Raw genomic sequence first — 19,743 nt, 5'->3', positions numbered from 1 at the left:
TCAAACTTGTAATCAGTCAGTCTGCCTATTTAAAGGTGACAATTATTCAGCTGTTTAAGGTCCACAGAACTGTAGCCAACCACCCTGGACGTGGCCACACGAGGAAAATTGATGACAAATTGAAGACACGGATAATACGAATGAGAACGAAACAGAACAATTTCCAAAGAGATGAGGGTTGAACTCCAAGGTCAAGGTACATCAGTGTCAAATCATACCAACCATCACTGTTTGAGCCAAAGTGGACTGAATGGAAGACCACCACTGTTGAAAAGCAAATCATAGCAGGACTGGAGTTTGCCAAAATGCATACTGACAAGCCAAAAGGCTTCTGGGAGAATGTCCTTTGGACAGATGAGACAAAACTTGAGCTTTTTGGCAAGTCACATCAGCTGTACATTCACAGATGCAAAAATGAATACTGTACCTACACTGAAACATGGAGGAGGCTCAGTTATGTTCTGGGGCTGCCTTGCTGTATCTGGCACAGGGTGTCTTGAATCTGTGCAGGGTACAATGAAATCTCAAGACTATTAAGGCAGTATTGCCCAGCATCAGAAAGCTTGGTCTCAGTTGCAGGTCATGGGTCCTCAACCAGGCTAATGCCCCAAAACGCACAGCTAAAAACATACAAAGCTAAGAACAAAACATTGGACTATTCTGAAGTGGGCTTCTTGGCTTCTATTAGCCCTAATCAACAGTACAGTATTCACAGTGCTTCACTTTTTCCACATTTTGTTAGGTTACAGCCTTATTCCAAAATGAAGGAAATTATTTTTCCCCTCAAAATCCTACTCACAACACCCCATAATGACAACATGAAAAGTTATTTTTTTTTAATTTTTACAAATTTATTAAAAATTAAAAACATGACCATGGTAGTGCAGCATCATGCTGTGGGGATAGTTTTATTTACAGCAGCAGGAACTGGGAGACTAGTCAGGATTGAGGGAAGTAGAATGCAGCAATGTACAGAGCCATCTGGGATGAAAATCTGCTCCAGAGTGCTCTTGACCTCAGACTGGGGTGACGGTTCATCTTTCACCAGGGCAATGACCCTAAGCACACAGCCAAGTTATCAAAGAAGTGGCTTCAGGACAACTCTGAATGTCCTTGAGTGGCCCAGACAGACCCAGACCTGAATCTGATTTAAACATTTCCATTTTTGAATCTTGAGATCTGAAAATGGCTGTGCACTGACGCTCCCCATCCAACCCGATGGAGCTTAAGAGGTGCTGCAAAGAGGAATGGGCGAACCTGGCCAAAGACAGGTGCGTTAAGCTTGTGGCATCATATTCAAGTAGACTTAAGGCTCTAATTGCTGCCAAAGGTGCATCAACAAAGTTTTGAGTATGGGTGTGAATACTTATGTACGTGCAATTTCTCACTTTTTTATTCTTAATAAATTTGCAAAATAAATAAATAAATAAATAAAATAAAAAAGTTTTGCATTTTGTCATTATGGGGTGTTGTGAGTAGAATTTTGAGGGGAAGAATTTACTCCATTTTGGAATAAGGCTGTAACCTAACAAATGGAAAAAGTGAAGTGCTGTGAAGACTTTCCAGATGCACTGTATATAATCTCAGAAATGCTGTTAATTTAATTTTTAAGACTTAAATTAACAATGGGGCAGCACAGTGGCTTAGTGGTTAGCACTGTTGCCTCACAGCGAGAAGGTTGTGGGTTCAATTCCCGTGGTGTTTCTGTGTGGTTTTTGCATGTTCTCCCCGTGTGTGCGTGGGTTTCCTCCGGGTGCTCCGGTTTCTTCCCACATCCAAAGACATGCGGGTTAGGTGGATTGGAATCTATAATTGTCCGTAGGAGTGTGTGTGGGTGTGTCTGTGTTTGTTTGTGTGTTTGTGGCCCTGCGACAGACTGGCGTCCTGTCCTGGGTGTACCCCGCCTCGCGCTCTATGGCTGCTGTGATAGGCTCCAGCCCCACGCGACCCTTACTTGGACTGAGTGGTACAAGATGGATGAATGAATGAATGAATGAATTAACAATGATAATTTTGTGTTGTCACCTTCAACCCTTTATGATGATAGTTCAAGATATGTCATCAATAAATCAAGAAAAAATACTTACTGTATAAAGACAAATATTTATGAATTTACTATTAGTGGGATCAATTTTTGTGTGTACATTAACATGGGCTTTAGGTCAGATGGATCACCTTGGATCTGATGGATTTTAACAGGATAATGGATGAGATCCTTGTTAAATGATAATGACAGTTGGCTGTGTACTTCTTAATAAGGAATATGAGCCACAAAATACCCTTAATCGTGGAGCTGTAGACTTCAAAGCAATGCAAGAAGAGCTGACAGGATTATTTCTGCACGCACACACAGGCATCCACCCACACTCACATACAGTAATACACATGCAAACATGCATGAACATGCACTGTACAGCTACACATACACACATGCTCAAACAATCTTTTTCATTGCATTGATTTTTTTGAAATCAGTCCTTTATCATACTGTAACTACATCATAACCTCAAACAGAGAGTCAGGCAATTGGGGGAAGACATACAACACAACTGCATCACAAGGCTTGGTGTGTACAATAACTACTGTCCTTTGCAATGCAAACAGTTCTTAAATCTGTAAGGAACTTACACTCGAACCACAGCTTCTCTGCATTGAAAGGACTCAGTTGATTTGGTTTAAGCATCTGATGTGGATGGATTCTGGATGCCTCGCTTAGATTTTCACAGAGGTTCAACTGGGAGAAGACACCAGGATAGACCTGGAACATATTGCTAAGATTAGAATTTAGACAGTCTTGATACTGCCATGCTGTTAAATATACCTGAAGAGAAGAAAGAGAAAAACACCACGAGCATTGGGGCATGAGACCTAATGATCTGAAAAAGTTAAATTCAAAACCAAAGAATTGTAAAACATGCACAATGACAAAATGAGACAGACAATATGAGACAGGTGCACAAATGAAAACACAAAGCAGGCGTGTAGTGACAGAATCGGGTGACAAGTTGTACACCCATCAACACATAATTTAATCATACAGGAACAAAACACACAAAAGATAACACAGAGACAACATGATGGAAAGGAGCACTTGCTGAATACACACAAAAGTCACCAAAATAAATGCAGATACAACATTAAAGGTATAGTGCCACTGGGTTTTTTAAGATTTAAGTCATAAAAAGCTGATGAAGGATTATCATCAGTTTCCCTGGTGGAACTCACTGAGGCAGTCAAACAACTCCGCAGTGGCAAGGCCCCAGGGATTGATGAGATCCGTCCAGAAATGCTGAAGGCTCTGGGTGTGGAGGGATCACCTTATTATTGCTTCTGTTTTTCTTGTTGCTAAATGCTGATAAATTATACTGTATTTGTTGTCTTCTTGCCACCTGATTCTGTTTCTTCTCTCTGTTTGAGGTGCAGCTCCATCCAGAGATGGGAGTGAGCATTTTCTTCTGCAGACCTCCAGTCTTGTGCACCAGCATGGTCTCCCAAAATCTCCCAAAATTTCCTGTATAATTTCCTGTATTGTCTATTGTGTCGGTAGCATAGCCCAAGCAGAGGGTCACCCCTATGAGTCTGGTCTGCTTGTGGTTTCTTCCTCAGAGGGAGTTTTTTTATTTTTTTTTACCACTGTCACCTGTGTGCTTGTTCGGGGAGTTGTTAAGGTTAGACGTAACTTGTGTGAAATGCCTTGAGGCAACTTTGTTGTGATTTGGCGCTATATAAATGAAACAAATTAAATTGAAATTATAGATAGAGTGAGAAGCTCGGTCATTCGTGGGGAGCTCAGAGTAGAGCCGCTGCACCTTCGCATTGAAAGGCCCCAGCTGAGGTGGTTTGGGCATCTGGTAAGGATGCCCCCTGGGCGTCTCCCTAGGGAGGTGTTCCAGACACGTCCATCTAGGAGGAGCCCCTGGAGAAGACCCAGGACTAGGTGGAGAGATTATATCTCCACTCTGGCCTGGGAAGACCTCGGGATCCCCCAGTCAGATGTGGTCAATGTGGCCCATGAAAGGGAAGTCTGGGATCCCCTGCTAGGGCTGTTGCCCCCAGTATCTGATCCTGGATAAGCGGTTAAAGATGAGTGATTAGAGAGAGTAAGTCATAAAAACAATTTTCTTTGGCACAATTGTATTCTTTTGCATTTAGATAAGGGATTCATAATATATAATATTGCCAGTATGAGCAAAATTCATGCTGTCTGGAAACAATTTAGAATTTCAACCCCTGAGGGGGAGAAATTAAAGGGATCATATGCTTCATATGCTCTGACGAACATCTGGTAGATTTGGAAGTGATTTATAATAAATCTTATGGCCCCTTCACACATAACATGAAGTTGGGTGAAAGAAGCAGGAACCAGACAAAAAAAAAAGAAAAAGAAAAAAAAAACACAAACACAAAAACACAAAAAAGGAAATGGGGAACCGCGAAACATTCTACCTGCTGTTGGGAGGGACACACGCTCGGACAGGTGTGAACAATTTGTGCACGCTCATGCGCACGCATGACCACAGTGCAAGCATCTGGAAAGTGTGACACCACATCGTGCCACTGCTGTGGGAAAAAAAAAAAAAAAACACACACACACACACCAAAAAAAAAAAAGCACTGCAATTTCTAATATTTAATCCCTCTTATCGAGTGGACAATACAAATATGATCCTTCTTTTCATCTGTATATGAGCCATGGTCACAGATGTAAAGTCATGAACTGACACAAATGAAGCCATGCACTCTTATTGTGTCCACATCTGCCAACGCCACGTGTCCAGAAGGTCCCGCATGTCCAGCCGGCACCGCATGTCCATCGAGCGGTGCGCCAAAGGACACCACGTCATGTGGACCATAGCTGACATGGTAGAAGTGACATTCAGATCGCCAGCTGAGTGTACACATGATCAGATGGTTCTTTTCACATGGGACAGCCTGCCGGTCCTGTCCATTGCAAAGGATTTATGTATTTCCACGTGAGGACAGCATGCACATGCACGCAACTCATGGTGGAGTGTTGTCAGGTCATATCCTTCATGGCACAGTATGTTAACCCTAACCCTTTAGAGTCCACAGATCTCAACAGCAGCAGCTGGCAGAACCTGTCGACAACTCAGCTCACAGAAAAAAAGTCTCACTCTCTGTTCCTTTGTTATGTGATTATATATTTTATGTATTTGTTATGTAATTATATATGTAGTTATTGTTGTATGTATTTATTTAATTGTCCTGGCTCTGTTCTGTGTGTTTTTAATTTAACATGTTGTGTGCACTGAAGGGGTGGTGGCCAAGTGGTTAATGCGCTTGGTTTCAGTTCAGAAGGCTCCGGGTTCAAATCCCACCCCTGCCACATTTCTCCATGTAATATGGAGTTGTGTCAGGAAGAGCATCCGGCGTAAAACCTGTGCCAATTCATCCACCTTGGATTTTCTGTGGCGACCCCGAGTGCAAACAAGGGAGCAGCTGAAGGGACTTACTTTACGTTGTGTGCACTGAGCCACTGTCACTTCCAGGTGGCATTGATTCACTGGCCGGAGATTAGCTGAGAGGAGCCTTGTGTCCACAGCGCTGTGAGCAAAATGATCACACATAAACAAGTCCACGCCTTTCCCCATGTTGTAGTTATTTTCCACTCTTTCTGTCTGTCATGGTGTCAATGTGTTGGTCCTCTGATGCTAAGGAGGAGTTTAAAGCTTGTTTTGACCTGACAGATTGGAAGCTATTTCATAGTTTGACCTTAGATGAGACCACCTCAGTTACGACTGATTACATAAATTTCTGTGTGCAGTCAGTTATTCCCATGAAAAGAATAAAAATCTACCCAAACAACAAAAGGTTTGTGTCTAAGGACATTAAGAGAATCATAAACTCAAAGAAAATGGCTTTTAAAAATAAACACACCATAAAATGTAAACAACTAGAGAAGGAGTTGAGCGACAAACTCAGGGAAGCTGAGCCTATTATTATGCCTATTATTCTGATTTGATTAATAAAAATAAGCATAATTCCAAGTTTTTGTTTGAAACTGTAGCACTTCTTATTCATGGACAGCCACCTGTTATTCACTCTCCTTTCTCAGCACAGGACGTCTTGGATTACTTCGAGAAGAAAATTGAGGATATTAGGTTGAGTATATCTCAGCAGGCTTTGGCCCAACCACTGCATACTGCTGTGGAGGTGGATGCGCCCACTGAGGTGGTATCCAGATTTACAGATTTTGATGGTATCTCGCTAGGCGCACTGACGAAGCTTGTGACGTCTACTAAAAGCACAACCTGTTTAATTGATCCTATACCAACAAAACTGTTTAAGGACCTGTGCCCCATTCTTGGACCAACTGTGCTGGAAATTATAAATCTCTCATTAACTTCTGGATCTGTTCCTAAGTGTTTTAAGTCTGCAGAGATCAAACCATTACTTAAAAAATCTAATCTCGACCCTAGTGTATTGAAGAATTATAGACCGATATCAAATCTGTCATTTTGTTCTAAAATCCTGGAAAAAGTGGTCTCGCAACAGCTCGTGGACTACCTCACTGAGAATAATCTTTTTGAGCCACTGCAGTCTGCTTTTAGAAAATTTCACTCCACAGAGACAGCACTTACTAAAGTAGTGAATGACCTTTTGCGAGCAATGGACTCGGATATCACTATGGTCCTGGTGCTGCTGGATCTTAGTGCTGCATTTGACACTGTGGATTACCATATTCTACTCAATAGGCTGGAGAGTCACTTTGGGATTACTGGAACTGCTCTTGCATGGTTGACGTCGTACCTGTCCAGTCGTTCCTACGGTGTATTGTGTAATGGAACCTCCTCCGATCATAGAGACATGAAGTTTGGGGTTCCTCAGGGATCCGTTTTGGGCCCCTTGCTTTTTTCTCTTTATGTAGCACCCCTCGGGAATATATTGCGGCGTTTAGGGATTCCCTTTCATTGCTATGCTGATGACACTCAATTGTATATGCCAATAACTGCTGGTAATCTTACTCACATAAAATCCTTGGAAGATTGTCTTGCATCAGTAAGAAGTTGGATGTCTAGTAACTTCCTGCTTTTAAATTCTGATAAGACTGAAGTTATGGTTTTTGGTCCAGCGAGACATCGGCATCAATTTGATCAGCTAGCATTTAGCTTAGGTCCGTGTGTTATACATCGTACGGATAAAGTGAGGAACCTTGGAGTAATTTTTGATCCTGCATTGTCCTTTGATCTCCACATTAGAGACATTACAAGGACTGGCTTCTTCCATTTGCGAAATATAGCGAGGATTCGTCCTATTCTGTCTATGGCTGATGCTGAGACTTTGATTCATGTGTTTGTCTCTTCTAGATTGGACTATTGTAATGCTCTATTCTCTGGCTTACCGCAGTCCAGGATCAGGGGTCTTCAATTGGTTCAGAATGCTGCTGCCAGACTTTTGACACGGAGCAGAAAGTTTGACCACATTACGCCAATCTTGGCGTCCCTGCACTGGCTTCCTGTTTCTGCAAGATCGGATTTTAAAGTACTGATTTTAGTTTATAAAATTGTTCATGGACTTGCACCTCCCTATCTGGCTGACTTGATAAGCCCCTATGTACCAGCTCGGGCCCTGCGTTCTCAGGGTGCAGGACTTCTGTGTGTTCCCAGGGTGAATAAAAAGTCTGCCGGTCACAGAGCTTTTTCCTATCGTGCCCCAGCTCTGTGGAACAATCTGCCGGCACACATTCGGCAGTCGCACACTGTGGAGACCTTTAAATCACGTTTAAAGACTCATTTATTTTTTCCCTGTTTTATCATTAGTGTTATGATGTGTTTTTAATCTTGTATTCTTTTACTGCTGTCTTTCTTTTATGGTTGTTTTTATTGTGTTTTAAATTTTTAATTGTTTTTTATGTTGTGAAGCGCCTTGAGACGATTTTGTCGTGAATTGGCGCTATATAAATTAATAAATTTGAATTTGAATTTGAAGCTAAACAGGCCCATAGCATTTCTCACAGTGACCTGCAGAGTCAAATTGTACAACATCTCAATAGGTCTCTATGGAAGCAACGAGATCCCTTCCAAATCGCATATAAAGAAGGTCGTAGTACTGAGGATGCAGTGGTTACACTGGTGCACCTCATTTCCAAACATCTTCAATCAAAAACATATGCCAGGGCTCTGCTTCTTGATTTTTCATCTGCGTTTAACACTATTCAACCAGACTTACTTTTAGCAAAAATGATTCAGTTACAGATTAATCCCAATATCATTTATTGGTACTTTTCTTTTACCACAAACAGGGTTCAGCTAGTTAAGGTAAACAATACACTATCCACTCCAAATACAACTAATCTTGGAGCACCCTAGGGCTGTATTAGCTCCCCTTTGTTGTTTACCCTATATACTTCAGACTGCACTACCAGTCTGTCAAACCAGTTTCTTTTAAAACATTCAGATGATTCCACCCTACTGACCCTCTTCACAGATCATGATGACCCAACACTGTATCAAGGTAAGGTGGATTGGCTAGTTGAGTGGTGTGATAAAAACGCTCTTATTATTAATACTGTGAAGACTGAGGAAACCATATTTGGTAAACCAAACTGCCATGTACCCCCAGTAAAGAATCAAGGTCAGACATTAACCAAGTCCAAGTCTACAAATATTTAGGTGTCATGATGAAAATCTGTCATGGACATCTCACATAGAGTATATCTGTAAAAAGATACACCAGCATATTTATTTTCTTCGGAGACTAAAATCTTTTGGCGCCAGGAGCGAAATAAATTTTTTGTTTTTTACATCAGTGATTCAGAGTGACATGCTCTATTGCAGTACAGCTTGGTTGAGTAGCCTAGCAGTTAAAGATGAAGCAAAAGTACACAACCAAATTAAAATCTGTTCAAAAATCATTGGGCTACCTGTGGATCGATCTTTTCAGGAAGCCCATGACAAGAGCATGCTTAGATTAGCCAGGAAAATTTCTGCTGACTCCTCACGTCTTATATAGAGAATACCAACTTGTGCCTTCAGGCAGACGTTTCAGAGTTCCCTCTTTCAAACGTATCAGATTTAAACACTCTTTTGTATATCAGTCAAATCTGCTTTTGAACTATAAATCCAGTGCAATATTAACCCAGGGGTATTCATTGTTGTCTATGTTGTTATGTTGTCTGCCCTGTTGTTACCTACATTAGCTGCCATGCTACCAACCACACATAGAATGGGCTATCACACTACACACCATAAAACAACATAAAAGGCTCAAAATTACAGCTCCTAAGTTTGAATTTGGGTCATAGACTGTTTGTATTGGACTATGGTTGAGAAAGCAGTCTGAAGTGAAATGTTTGCACACACATGCAACACTTTAGGAGTTGCTGTGGGTAGATTTTTTAGCTTTTTAGCTTTTTTAATAGAGCAACAGACTCTTTTTCCAGGCTAAGTGAAGATCTTCTAAATTAGTGAGATGCCATTTCCTCTCCAACTTACGGGTTATCTGCTTTAAGCTACGAGTTTGTGAGTTATACCACGGAGTCAGGCACTTCTGATTTAAAGCTCTCTTTTTTAGAGGAGCTACAGCATCCAAAGTTGTCTTCAATGAGGATGTAAAACTATTGATGAGATACTCTATCTCACTTACAGAGTTTAGGTAGCTACTCTGCACTGTGTTGGTATATGGCATTAGAGAACATAAAGAAGGAATCATATCCTTAAACCTAGTTATAGCGCTTTCTGAAAGACTTCTAGTGTAATGAAACGTATTCCCCACTGCTGGGTAGTCCATCAGAGTAAATGTAAATGTTATTAAGAAATGATCAGACAGAAGGGAGTTTTCAGGGAATACTGTTAAGTCTTCTATTTCCATACCATAAGTCAGAACAAGATCTAAGATATGATTAAAGTGGTGGGTGGACTCATTTACTTTTTGAGCAAAGCCAATAGAGTCTAATAATAGATTAAATGCAGTGTTGAGGCTGTCATTCTCAGCATCTGTGTGGATGTTAAAATCGCCCACTATAATTATCTTATCTGAGCTAAGCACTAAGTCAGACAAAAGGTCTGAAAATTCACAGAGAAACTCACAGTAACGACCAGGTGGACGATAGATAATAACAAATAAAACTGGTTTTTGGGACTTCCAATTTGGATGGACAAGACTAAGAGTCAAGCTTTCAAATGAATTAAAGCTCTGTCTGGGTTTTTGATTAATTAATAAGCTGGAATGGAAGATTGCTGCTAATCCTCCGCCCCGGCCCGTGCTACGAGCATTCTGACAGTTAGTGTGACTCGGGGGTGTTGACTCATTTAAACTAACATATTCATCCTGCTGTAACCAGGTTTCTGTAAGGCAGAATAAATCAATATGTTGATCAATTATTATATCATTTACCAACAGGGACTTAGAAGAGAGAGACCTAATGTTTAATAGACCACATTTAACTGTTTTAGTCTGTGGTGCAGTTGAAGGTGCTATATTATTTTTTCTTTTGGAATTTTTATGCTTAAATAGATTTTTGCTGGTTATTGGTAGTCTGGGAGCAGGCACCGTCTCTACGGGGATGGGGTAATGAGGGGATGGCAGGGGGAGAGAAGCTGCAGAGAGGTGTGTAAGACTACAACTCTGCTTCCTGGTCCCAACCCTGGATAGTCACGGTTTGGAGGATTTAAGAAAATTGGCCAGATTTCTAGAAATGAGAGCTGCTCCATCCAAAGTGGGATAGATGCCGTCTCTCCTAACAAGACCAGGTTTTCCCCAGAAGCTTTGCCAATTATCTATGAAGCCCACCTCATTTTTTGGACACCACTCAGACAGCCAGCAATTCAAGGAGAACATGCGGCTAAACATGTCACTCCCGGTCTGATTGGGGAGGGGCCCAGAGAAAACTACAGAGTCCGACATTGTTTTTGCAAAGTTACACACCGATTTAATGTTAATTTTAGTGACCTCCGATTGGCGTAACCGGGTGTCATTACTGCCGACATGTATTACAATCTTACCAAATTTACGCTTAGCCTTAGCCAGCAGTTTCAAATTTCCTTCAATGTCGCCTGCTCTGGCCCCCAGAAGACAATTGACTATGGTTGCTGGTGTCGCTAACTTCACATTTCGCAAAACAGAGTCGCCAATAACCAGAGTTTGATCCTCGGCGGGTGTGTCGTCGAGTGGGGAAAAACGGTTAGAAATGTGAACGGGTTGGCGGTGTACACGGGGCTTCTGTTTAGGGCTACGCTTCCTCCTCACAGTCACCCAGTCAGCCTGCTTTCCCGGCTGCTCGGGATCTGCCAGGGGGTAACTAACGGCGGCTAAGCTACCTTGGTCCGCACCGACTACAGGGGCCTGGCTAGCTGTAGAATTTTCCACGGTGCGGAGCCGAGTCTCCAATTCACCCAGCCTGGCCTCCAAAGCTACGAATAAGCTACACTTATTACAAGTACCGTTACTGCTAAAGGAGGCCGAGGAATAACTAAACATTTCACACCCAGAGCAGAAAAGTGCGGGAGAGACAGGAGAAGCCGCCATGGTAAATCGGCTAAGAGCTAGTAGCTACGCTAAGCTAGCGGATTCCTAAAAACACGCAAAGTGAATAATGTGTAAATAATTTAGAGGTGATTCAGCAGAAGGAGTGCTTTAGTTAAGGCACGTAAAGATTACACTGGGAAACAAATCGTAATCTAGATAACTAGATCAATCTAACTGCGCAGATTAAACAGCTAACAGATACAGAAAAACACCGCTGTTCTCCGGAACAGGAAGTGATACAATACCGCAGTGAGAGCCAACCACCAGTAGAGGCAAGCAATCAACACATAGCTGTTTCCATTCAGTATGACGGACAGTTGTGACTTTCTAGAAAACCACATACAGAGGTTAAAAAAATGCCTCTTAAGTCTGAGTTTTCCCACAGGGAGACCCATTAGATCAAAAAGCTCTAGCTGGAATTCTTCTGCTCAATACAGAGTGGGGAAGGTTGGGGAGGAGTGGCAGAGGAGAGAAGCCTTGTTTGGTCCTGAAAAACTTGAGCTATTGTGACATCTTGTGGCAGAAAAATTAATCATTTCACTTGTAAAGCTCTGAATATTACAACCCCAATTCCAATGAAGTTGGGATGATGTGTAAAATGTAAATTAAAAACAGAATACAATGATTTGCAAATCCTGTTCAACCAATATTCAGTTGAATACACCACAAAGACAAGACAGTTAATGTTCAAACTGATAATCTTTATTGTTTTTGTGCAAATATTTGCTCATTTTGAAATGGAAGCCTGCAACACATTTCAAAAAAGCTGGAACAGTGGTATGTTTACCATTGTGTTACATCATCTTTCCTTCTTACAACACTCAAGCATTTGGGAACTGAGGACACTAACTGTTGAAGCTTTGTAGGTGGAGTTCTTTCCCATTCTTGCTTGATGTACGACTTCAGTTGTTCAACAGTCCGGGGTCTCTGTTGTCATATTTTGCGCTTCATAATGCTTCACACATTTTCAATGGGCGACAGGTCTGGACTGCAGGCAGGCCAGTCTAGTACCCGCACTCTTTTACTACGAAGCCACGCTGTTGTAACACGTGCAGAATGTGGCTTGGCGTTGTCTTGCTAAAATAAGCAGGGACGTCACTGAAAAAGACGTTGCTTAGATGGCAGCATGTGTTGCTCCAAAACCTGGATGTACCTTTCAGCATTGATGGTGCCATCACAGATGTGTATGTTGCACTTACACATCTGTGGCATGGGCACTAACACACCCCCATACCATCACAGATGCTGGCTTTTGACATTTGCACTGGTAATAATCTGGATGGTCTTTTTTCTGTTCTGTTTCTGGTTTTCTGAAGGGTTCCTGAGCACACACGGTAAGATCCTTTAATGCAGTGCCGCCTGAGGGATCGAAGGTCACGGGCATTCAATGTTGGTTTCAGCCTTGCTGCTTACGTGTAGAAAGTTCTCCAGATTCTCTGACTCTTCTGATTATATTATGGACTGTAGATGATGGAATCCCTAAATTCCTTGCAATTCAACATTGAGAAACATTGTTCTTAAACTGTTGGATTATTTTTTCACGCAGTTGTTCACAAAATGGTGATCCTCACCCCATCTTTGCTTGTGAATGGCTGAGCCTTTTGGGGATGCTCCTTTTATACCCAATCAATCACTTGTTTCCAAACAGGTGTTCTTTGAGCATTCATCAACTTTCCTAGTCTTTTTGTTGCCCTGTCCCAACTTTTTTGAAATGTGTTGCAGGCATCCATTTCAAAATGAGCAAATATTTGCACAAAAACAACAACGTTTATCAGTTTGAACATTAAATATCTTGTCTTTGTGGTGTATTCAGTTGAATATAGGTTGAAGAGGATTTGCAACTCATTGTATTCTGTTTTTATTTACATTTTACACAACATCCCAACAAAACTGGAATTGGGGTTGTAATTTATTCATTTGCAGAGAGCTTTTCTTTTCCCACAGGGAGCCAAAACACAGGGAGTACAAGCTAAATGTGGCCAGTCTGCCCCAAAATAGATAGCCCTACTGTAGACCAAGCAATCTGTAAAGCTTAGCTCTATCTGTATTCTGCACCCTGTAGTATACTTTTTTGTGCATGAGCCACATACATAATACATGGTCCAGAAATTCACCACCCACCATTAAACCATTAGGTGAAATATGTAAATACTGGAGTGCTCTGATGCGTAATGTGCAGCAGTATGTGGGTCGTGCTTGGAATCATTACTTGCTGCCAGTAGATGAATAATGACAGTATTATGTGTTTGGGTAACGCCTGCATCCATCATTGTTATTTGATATCAGGATGTTTGACAATGGGCTTAGAGTTAGACCACCTGGCTAACTAACTGTGGGACTGATGTTTCTTCAGGGAGTTATGTGTCGTTTAGTGTACAGTGGAGTACTGTTTGAAATTGGAAGGCAGAAGGAACACACAAATCTTCATATTCACTCCTCCTTTGGCTTTTCTTTATGCCGCTTTTTCTCTCCTGTGCTTTTTGCAGGTGGTCATTGATCACATGAGGAGGAAGTGCAAATGCCACGGGACATCAGGGAGCTGTCAGCTGAAGACCTGCTGGCAGGTCACGCCAGAATTCCGAGCAGTTGGTGCAATTCTTAAAGATCGTTTCCACATTGCCACACTCATCAAGGCCCACAACCGAAACACTGGTCAGCTCGACCATTCCCACCACAACCATTATCACCACCATCGTCATCATCATCACCACCATCACCACCACCATCACAACAACAACCACCACACACATCGGCGGAGGCCAAGCATAAATGAGCTTATCTACTTTGAAAAGTCGCCAGATTTCTGTGAGCGGGACCTGGTCTCGGACTCAGCCGGCACGCAAGGCCGGATCTGCAACAAGACTAGTCCCGGCATGGACAACTGTGAGAGTCTGTGCTGCGGGAGAGGCCACAACATCCTGCAACAGACACGGAGGGAACGCTGCAACTGCAAGTTTCACTGGTGTTGTTATGTGGTCTGTGAGGAGTGCAGGATAACAGAGTGGGTCAGTGTCTGTAAATGAAGAAACGTACCCAGATATTGTGCACGATAAGGAAAAAACAATGCAGACACATTTAAATTGTGATTATTATTTTGAATGGGGGATATGACTGCAATATATGTGCCCCATTCTTTGTTTGCATTGGATTATTTTATTCCTTTGCAGAACAGAAGAAGACATTGTGAAACTTTGAGGCCAGGTAGATATGCATGTTGCTTGATGCCTTCCTCTTGAGAAAAATGACCACAACTGCACCAACTGATTGTCCGAAAACTGAAATATTTAAATGGACACCAAATGGATTCAAATGGTTTCTGCTGAGTGACAAGCGACTGCATGGATGAATGAAGAAGAAGGTGAGCGTATGCAAGAGCTTGCAGGAACATCAGAACAATGCTTTATATCACTGTTGCAAGCCGGGAAAGGAAACGATGATGTTGTATGCTTCTCTAACCCTTCCGTAACGAAACAAACAAATTGCACATTGCAGTCCCTCCGATGATGCAATCATGATGCAGAACATAAACACAGCGATGTTCCACATTACTCACTGTGTCTGCTTTCTGATACAAGAGTCACCGTGCACTGCACAAGATTTGTCACAGAACAACACACAAGGATTTTTTTGTGATGTTTACGAAGGGCAAGCTGCAACGGTTTGTTGTTTCTGCCAGTTATCATGTTACAGCTGGAATAGATGAATGGAAATCAAGGGATCTTCCACATGAACTGACACAATTCTATCAGTATTATCACTATGCTGTGTGTTGTAATAATACATATATGAACAGTGAACAGACACACCTGATTTCAAAACATTTTCTGACATACCTGGTGAGTTTCAGCATGAAAACCTCACTCAGAATGAAGCAAAGCAACAGAGGCTTAAAGAAAGGGGTCATATTGTGCAAAATAATGTTGAGCTGTCTTTTACATGCATCCCCACAGTCCCATGAGCATACTTGTAGAAATGATAAAAAAAAGAGATAAAATAAAATAAAACCAGACACTATATTTGGGCCAAAATTTGAGGATTCCTAAAACCTATATACAGCACTGTATGTCCATCCTATGTCTGTGCTACGTTGTCTCTCATTCTTTAGTGACACTTTCTCACTTTCTCTCTCACTTTCTCAGGTCTGAAGTGGTAAATCAGAACTATGAGGTGATACAAATATGAGATTATGGGCCATAATATGAGATAATAATTAATTATAATGGTGCTGTATGTTAACTCATGATTATGGGACAGTTATTCATAATTATGACACAAGGTTATATATAAATTATTTAACATTATTTCACAATTATAACTTAGCATCTCAAATATATTACATAGGATCTCACAAACGTATGTCTAGTGGCCACTAGACATAGGCTTTGGAAACAAAACAAACTGACAAACAATGTCATTTCAAGTTTTTAAAACTACACAGGTGTTAAGAGAAACAGAGAGCAAGAGAAGCGCCTCCTTTGGCCACATTATGCGGACATGCAGCCTTCTTATTTGACTTTTACAACGTAACTGCATGTTTGTTTTGTTCCCTCCCCCTGCCTTTTTCTGTGTATGTCACTCTGATATGAGTGACCATGTTTAATATGAGAGATGCTCATAATGACTCCAGCCAAAATAAGAATGCACAATTTTACATGAGTTATGCAGTATAGTGAGTGAACATTACTTACATGAATGTAGGTGTGCGTAGGTGTGTGGAAAAATGGTGACTCTACGGGATCCACACAATATGGTAGATGCAATTAGATGTCTGATATCATAAGTGATTAATAATTGTGAGTTGCACCAGCACCATGATGTAACCACTAGTAATGTGCAGAACCTATGTGTCGGGTGGGAATAGATGAGCTTAGTCAGAAAATATTGCGGGTGCAGGTGGGACGGGTAAAAAGGGACAAATTAGTAAGTAATTAATAATATACAGATATGCTATAGGCTATTTAAATGGTGTAAAACAGGCTAAGATCTGATTACTTCCATCTTCTCTTCCCATCTTCCTCTCGCAAGTGTGTGAGAGCCAGAGGACGCGCTCTGGGCTGCTTGATATTGTCTGCATTAAGTAGTGTAACCTACATCTCACAATCTCTCTGCACCCAATCATGAAGACACCCTTGTCTATTGGAGGGATTGCCATTTTGAATACCCTCTCCTCTCCATGCTGGCTAAAGCAGAGCTGTGTATCCAGTGCATCCAGTGTGAGTGTTTACACTCCATCACCGGTCGGGTCTGGTTGGGTCATTATTCATATGTTTTGCAGTGCAGATTGGCTCCCTTGAAGGATCGGGTGAGTGTAGGTGGTTAAGAAAACAATCCCTGACCTGGGCATCACTAGTAACCACTGATAAACAACCAGAAAAGAGTTATTTATTTCTCTGACTTAGGACATTTGTGTGTGGAAGCATTCTCTCTCTCTCTCTCTCTCTCTCTCTCTCTCTCTCTCTCTCTCTCTCTCTCTCTCTCTCTCTCTCTCTCTCTCTCTCTCTCTCTCTCTCTCTCTCTCTCTCTCTCTCTCTCTCTCTCTCTCTCTCTCTCTCTCTCTCTCTCTCTCTCTCTCTCTCTCTCTCTCTTTCTCATTGCCAGCTATGCCATTTCCTAATGAGTCATCAGCATCCATGAACCATATAGCAGGTGGCAGGAACAGCTATGGGCTACCGCATATTTTCCCAAGATGACGGCCATCAGGTGTTGCAAAGACTTTGCATCTGGCCCGTCTGTCTGTCTGTCTGTACTCAGCATTAGTCCAGTCCTATTCCTGCCAGGGTCTTCAAATTCACAGGGAGCATTCTTGGGACACAGACCTTGGACAAGTTCAAAGATGGCTAACCTTGACCTATTCTAAGAAGTCACAAGGTCTCATTGTTTCTTCACACTCTTTCATTGATTACATGCTCATACAGCCGAGGGTACTTTGCATTCTATATTTTTTGTTTGATCTGGTCCATTAAACTTCACCAGATGTGAAAATGTTTGTACTCATTATATGCCCTTTTAATTTGATGAGTTGCAAGATGATAGTACGCATATATTCAGTATGAGTTATTATGTTAAGTCCATTTTGGAGGGTACATGAACTATGACCTAATTTTCATCAATAGGAGAAAGCACCTCTAAAGAATAAGTGAAACAACTTAGTGAGATTTTCTTTTCATTTCAGTTGAGTGAAATGGGCTTCAACATGCATCACAGCAGTGTATGTTGTACTTTTGGCTGCACACTTAATACCTGTTTTAAGACAGTATCAGCTTGCTGTAATGCTACATAATATGACCCCTTCAATAATAATATTTTTTTTTTTAAATGAACACAAATCTGTTGCAGAATGAGACAAAGTAATATAACTGTGTTATGTAAGGTTGTATTTGTGAATCTCTTCCAAGTTTTTACAGTTGTTTTGAAGCATTGTATTACAATCTGTGTAAGGCTTTCCAGGTTAGATGTCTGTGTAATGTGCTGTGTTACATGAAATTTCACCAGCATAACTCTTATCACATTCTATAGAAATTCTGACCTATATTTTCCAAATATCCTCACATTTCATCTTCAGCTCAAAATTGTACATACAAGAAAAAAGATGCTACACAATAAAATTTAAATGCTTCAGGAAACTGAGTGCATGTCAAGAGGTTTTAGTTCATACACATTATAAACACATGAAGCTGTCATCAATCCTAATGTTTCCTGTATTGTAATATAATGTGCTGTGTGCAACACTGTGAGCTCTTTGTAATATATCTGCACTCATCTTATTTAAAATGCGCATATCTAAAAAAAAAAAACCTTATCAAATGGGGATGTCTTGATGTTTACTTCCAAGTGTATAAATGACAAAATTGGTGTGGATTTGTGCTCTTGCACATGTTTAAGATCATATTTGGTCTTGATAAACATCTCTAAGCGCTCCTCCTTATCATCCCTCTAATTTATTTATTTTTTACTTTTAAAATCTGGAAATATGTCACTGGTGTTTTGACAAAGATTATTTTGACAGAGATTAGTCATTTGCACATGCAGAACTATGTATGTCCAGGAAAACCTATGAGGATGTCAGCAATATGCATTTTTCATGTCGAAAATGTAATGTAAGTATTTTTATGTTTTAATATGAGTATTATCTAAGTTATTTTATTTTTGTGGATAACTTAATATTTGTAAGACAGTAAAGAGCATAATATTGAAAGGGGTTATAATGTGATAATAAAATACATGACAATGTTCCATCTGGAAAAACAGCCTATTAGTTTTATTTTGTTGTGTGTTTGTCACTGTCAACTTTCTAAAAATGAAAAACAATGTTTTGCAGTACCGTCTGTATATTTTCTTCACTATCTGCTCTTACACATACAATAGCTGCTCTTCCTTGGGTGTACATAAGTGCATTTACAACATTTAATGTGATTCTTTTGGCTGCTTGGGGTCAAAACAGCAGTTGTATGAATCCACATGTTGATTTGCACCAGATACCCTTATTCCTAACACAACTCCAGGGGGCCCGTAAGCACAAAGCATCTCAATATCATCTCAAAGAGCTCCTAACTTAATTTTCTGGCAAGGAATCTTAGCTAAAGAGTGAGCGAGGAGGTGTCTGATAGCGAGTCTGAGCAAGAAGGAGACTGAAACTCTTATCTTAATGAGGAGGCGAGGTTGACCCCATTGCTAGGTATGATGTGGTCCTATAAGGGCTGTGATTGGTTGTCACGGAAAGGGAAGGGGAAATAAAAAATAAATGCACTGTGTGCTCCTACATATAAATGAACAGTAAAATCAATCGATCATATACCTGCATTAAGAAATGCGTAATCATGAAAATAATGCCATGATGATGATACTCAAAATTAAATTGGAGCAATCACCAGGCTGGTCGCTAAACCTGTAAATTCTTGTGCTGCAATGCATTATGGGAGTTCTGAGTTTGGGGTTTTAAATGTTGCTATTGTGGTTCATGTTAGTTTAAAAATGTTGTTAGTGTTGTTGATTTATTGTGTTTTTGTAGTTCAATTAGTTTAGTGAGTTAAGTGTCACCATGTTGTCACCATAAGCGAAAAGTGTATCATGTTTGATTGTTTGATGCATGTTGTTTTATCTGAAAAATAAGAGCACCTACTACTGTGGGTTTTGAACACCTGGGCCCGTATGCATGAAGCAATTCTTTAAGCAACAAATCAATGCATCTTAAAAATGCATCTTGTGTTTACGGATGGGTTTGTTTTCATTACACTTGGCTACAAGTTTAAATACACC

General features: G+C 40.9%; 1 protein-coding gene across 1 annotated transcript in view; it reads left to right on the top strand.

The window, feature by feature from the left end:
* Positions 1 to 18,266, top strand: part of wnt10a (wingless-type MMTV integration site family, member 10a) — a 116,026-nt gene extending 97,760 nt beyond the window's left edge. The window contains exon 4 of the mRNA XM_034186788.1: positions 13,974 to 18,266. Within this exon, the coding sequence (XP_034042679.1) occupies positions 13,974 to 14,510 (537 nt within the window). The 3' untranslated portion in view covers positions 14,511 to 18,266. The remainder of the gene's footprint in view (positions 1 to 13,973) is intronic.
* Positions 18,267 to 19,743: the final 1,477 nt, after the last annotated feature.

Source organism: Thalassophryne amazonica, chromosome 14 (assembly GCF_902500255.1).
Source record: "Thalassophryne amazonica chromosome 14, fThaAma1.1, whole genome shotgun sequence".
Classification (NCBI taxonomy): Eukaryota; Metazoa; Chordata; class Actinopteri; order Batrachoidiformes; family Batrachoididae; genus Thalassophryne; species Thalassophryne amazonica.
This window is presented reverse-complemented; position numbering and strand designations above follow the sequence as displayed.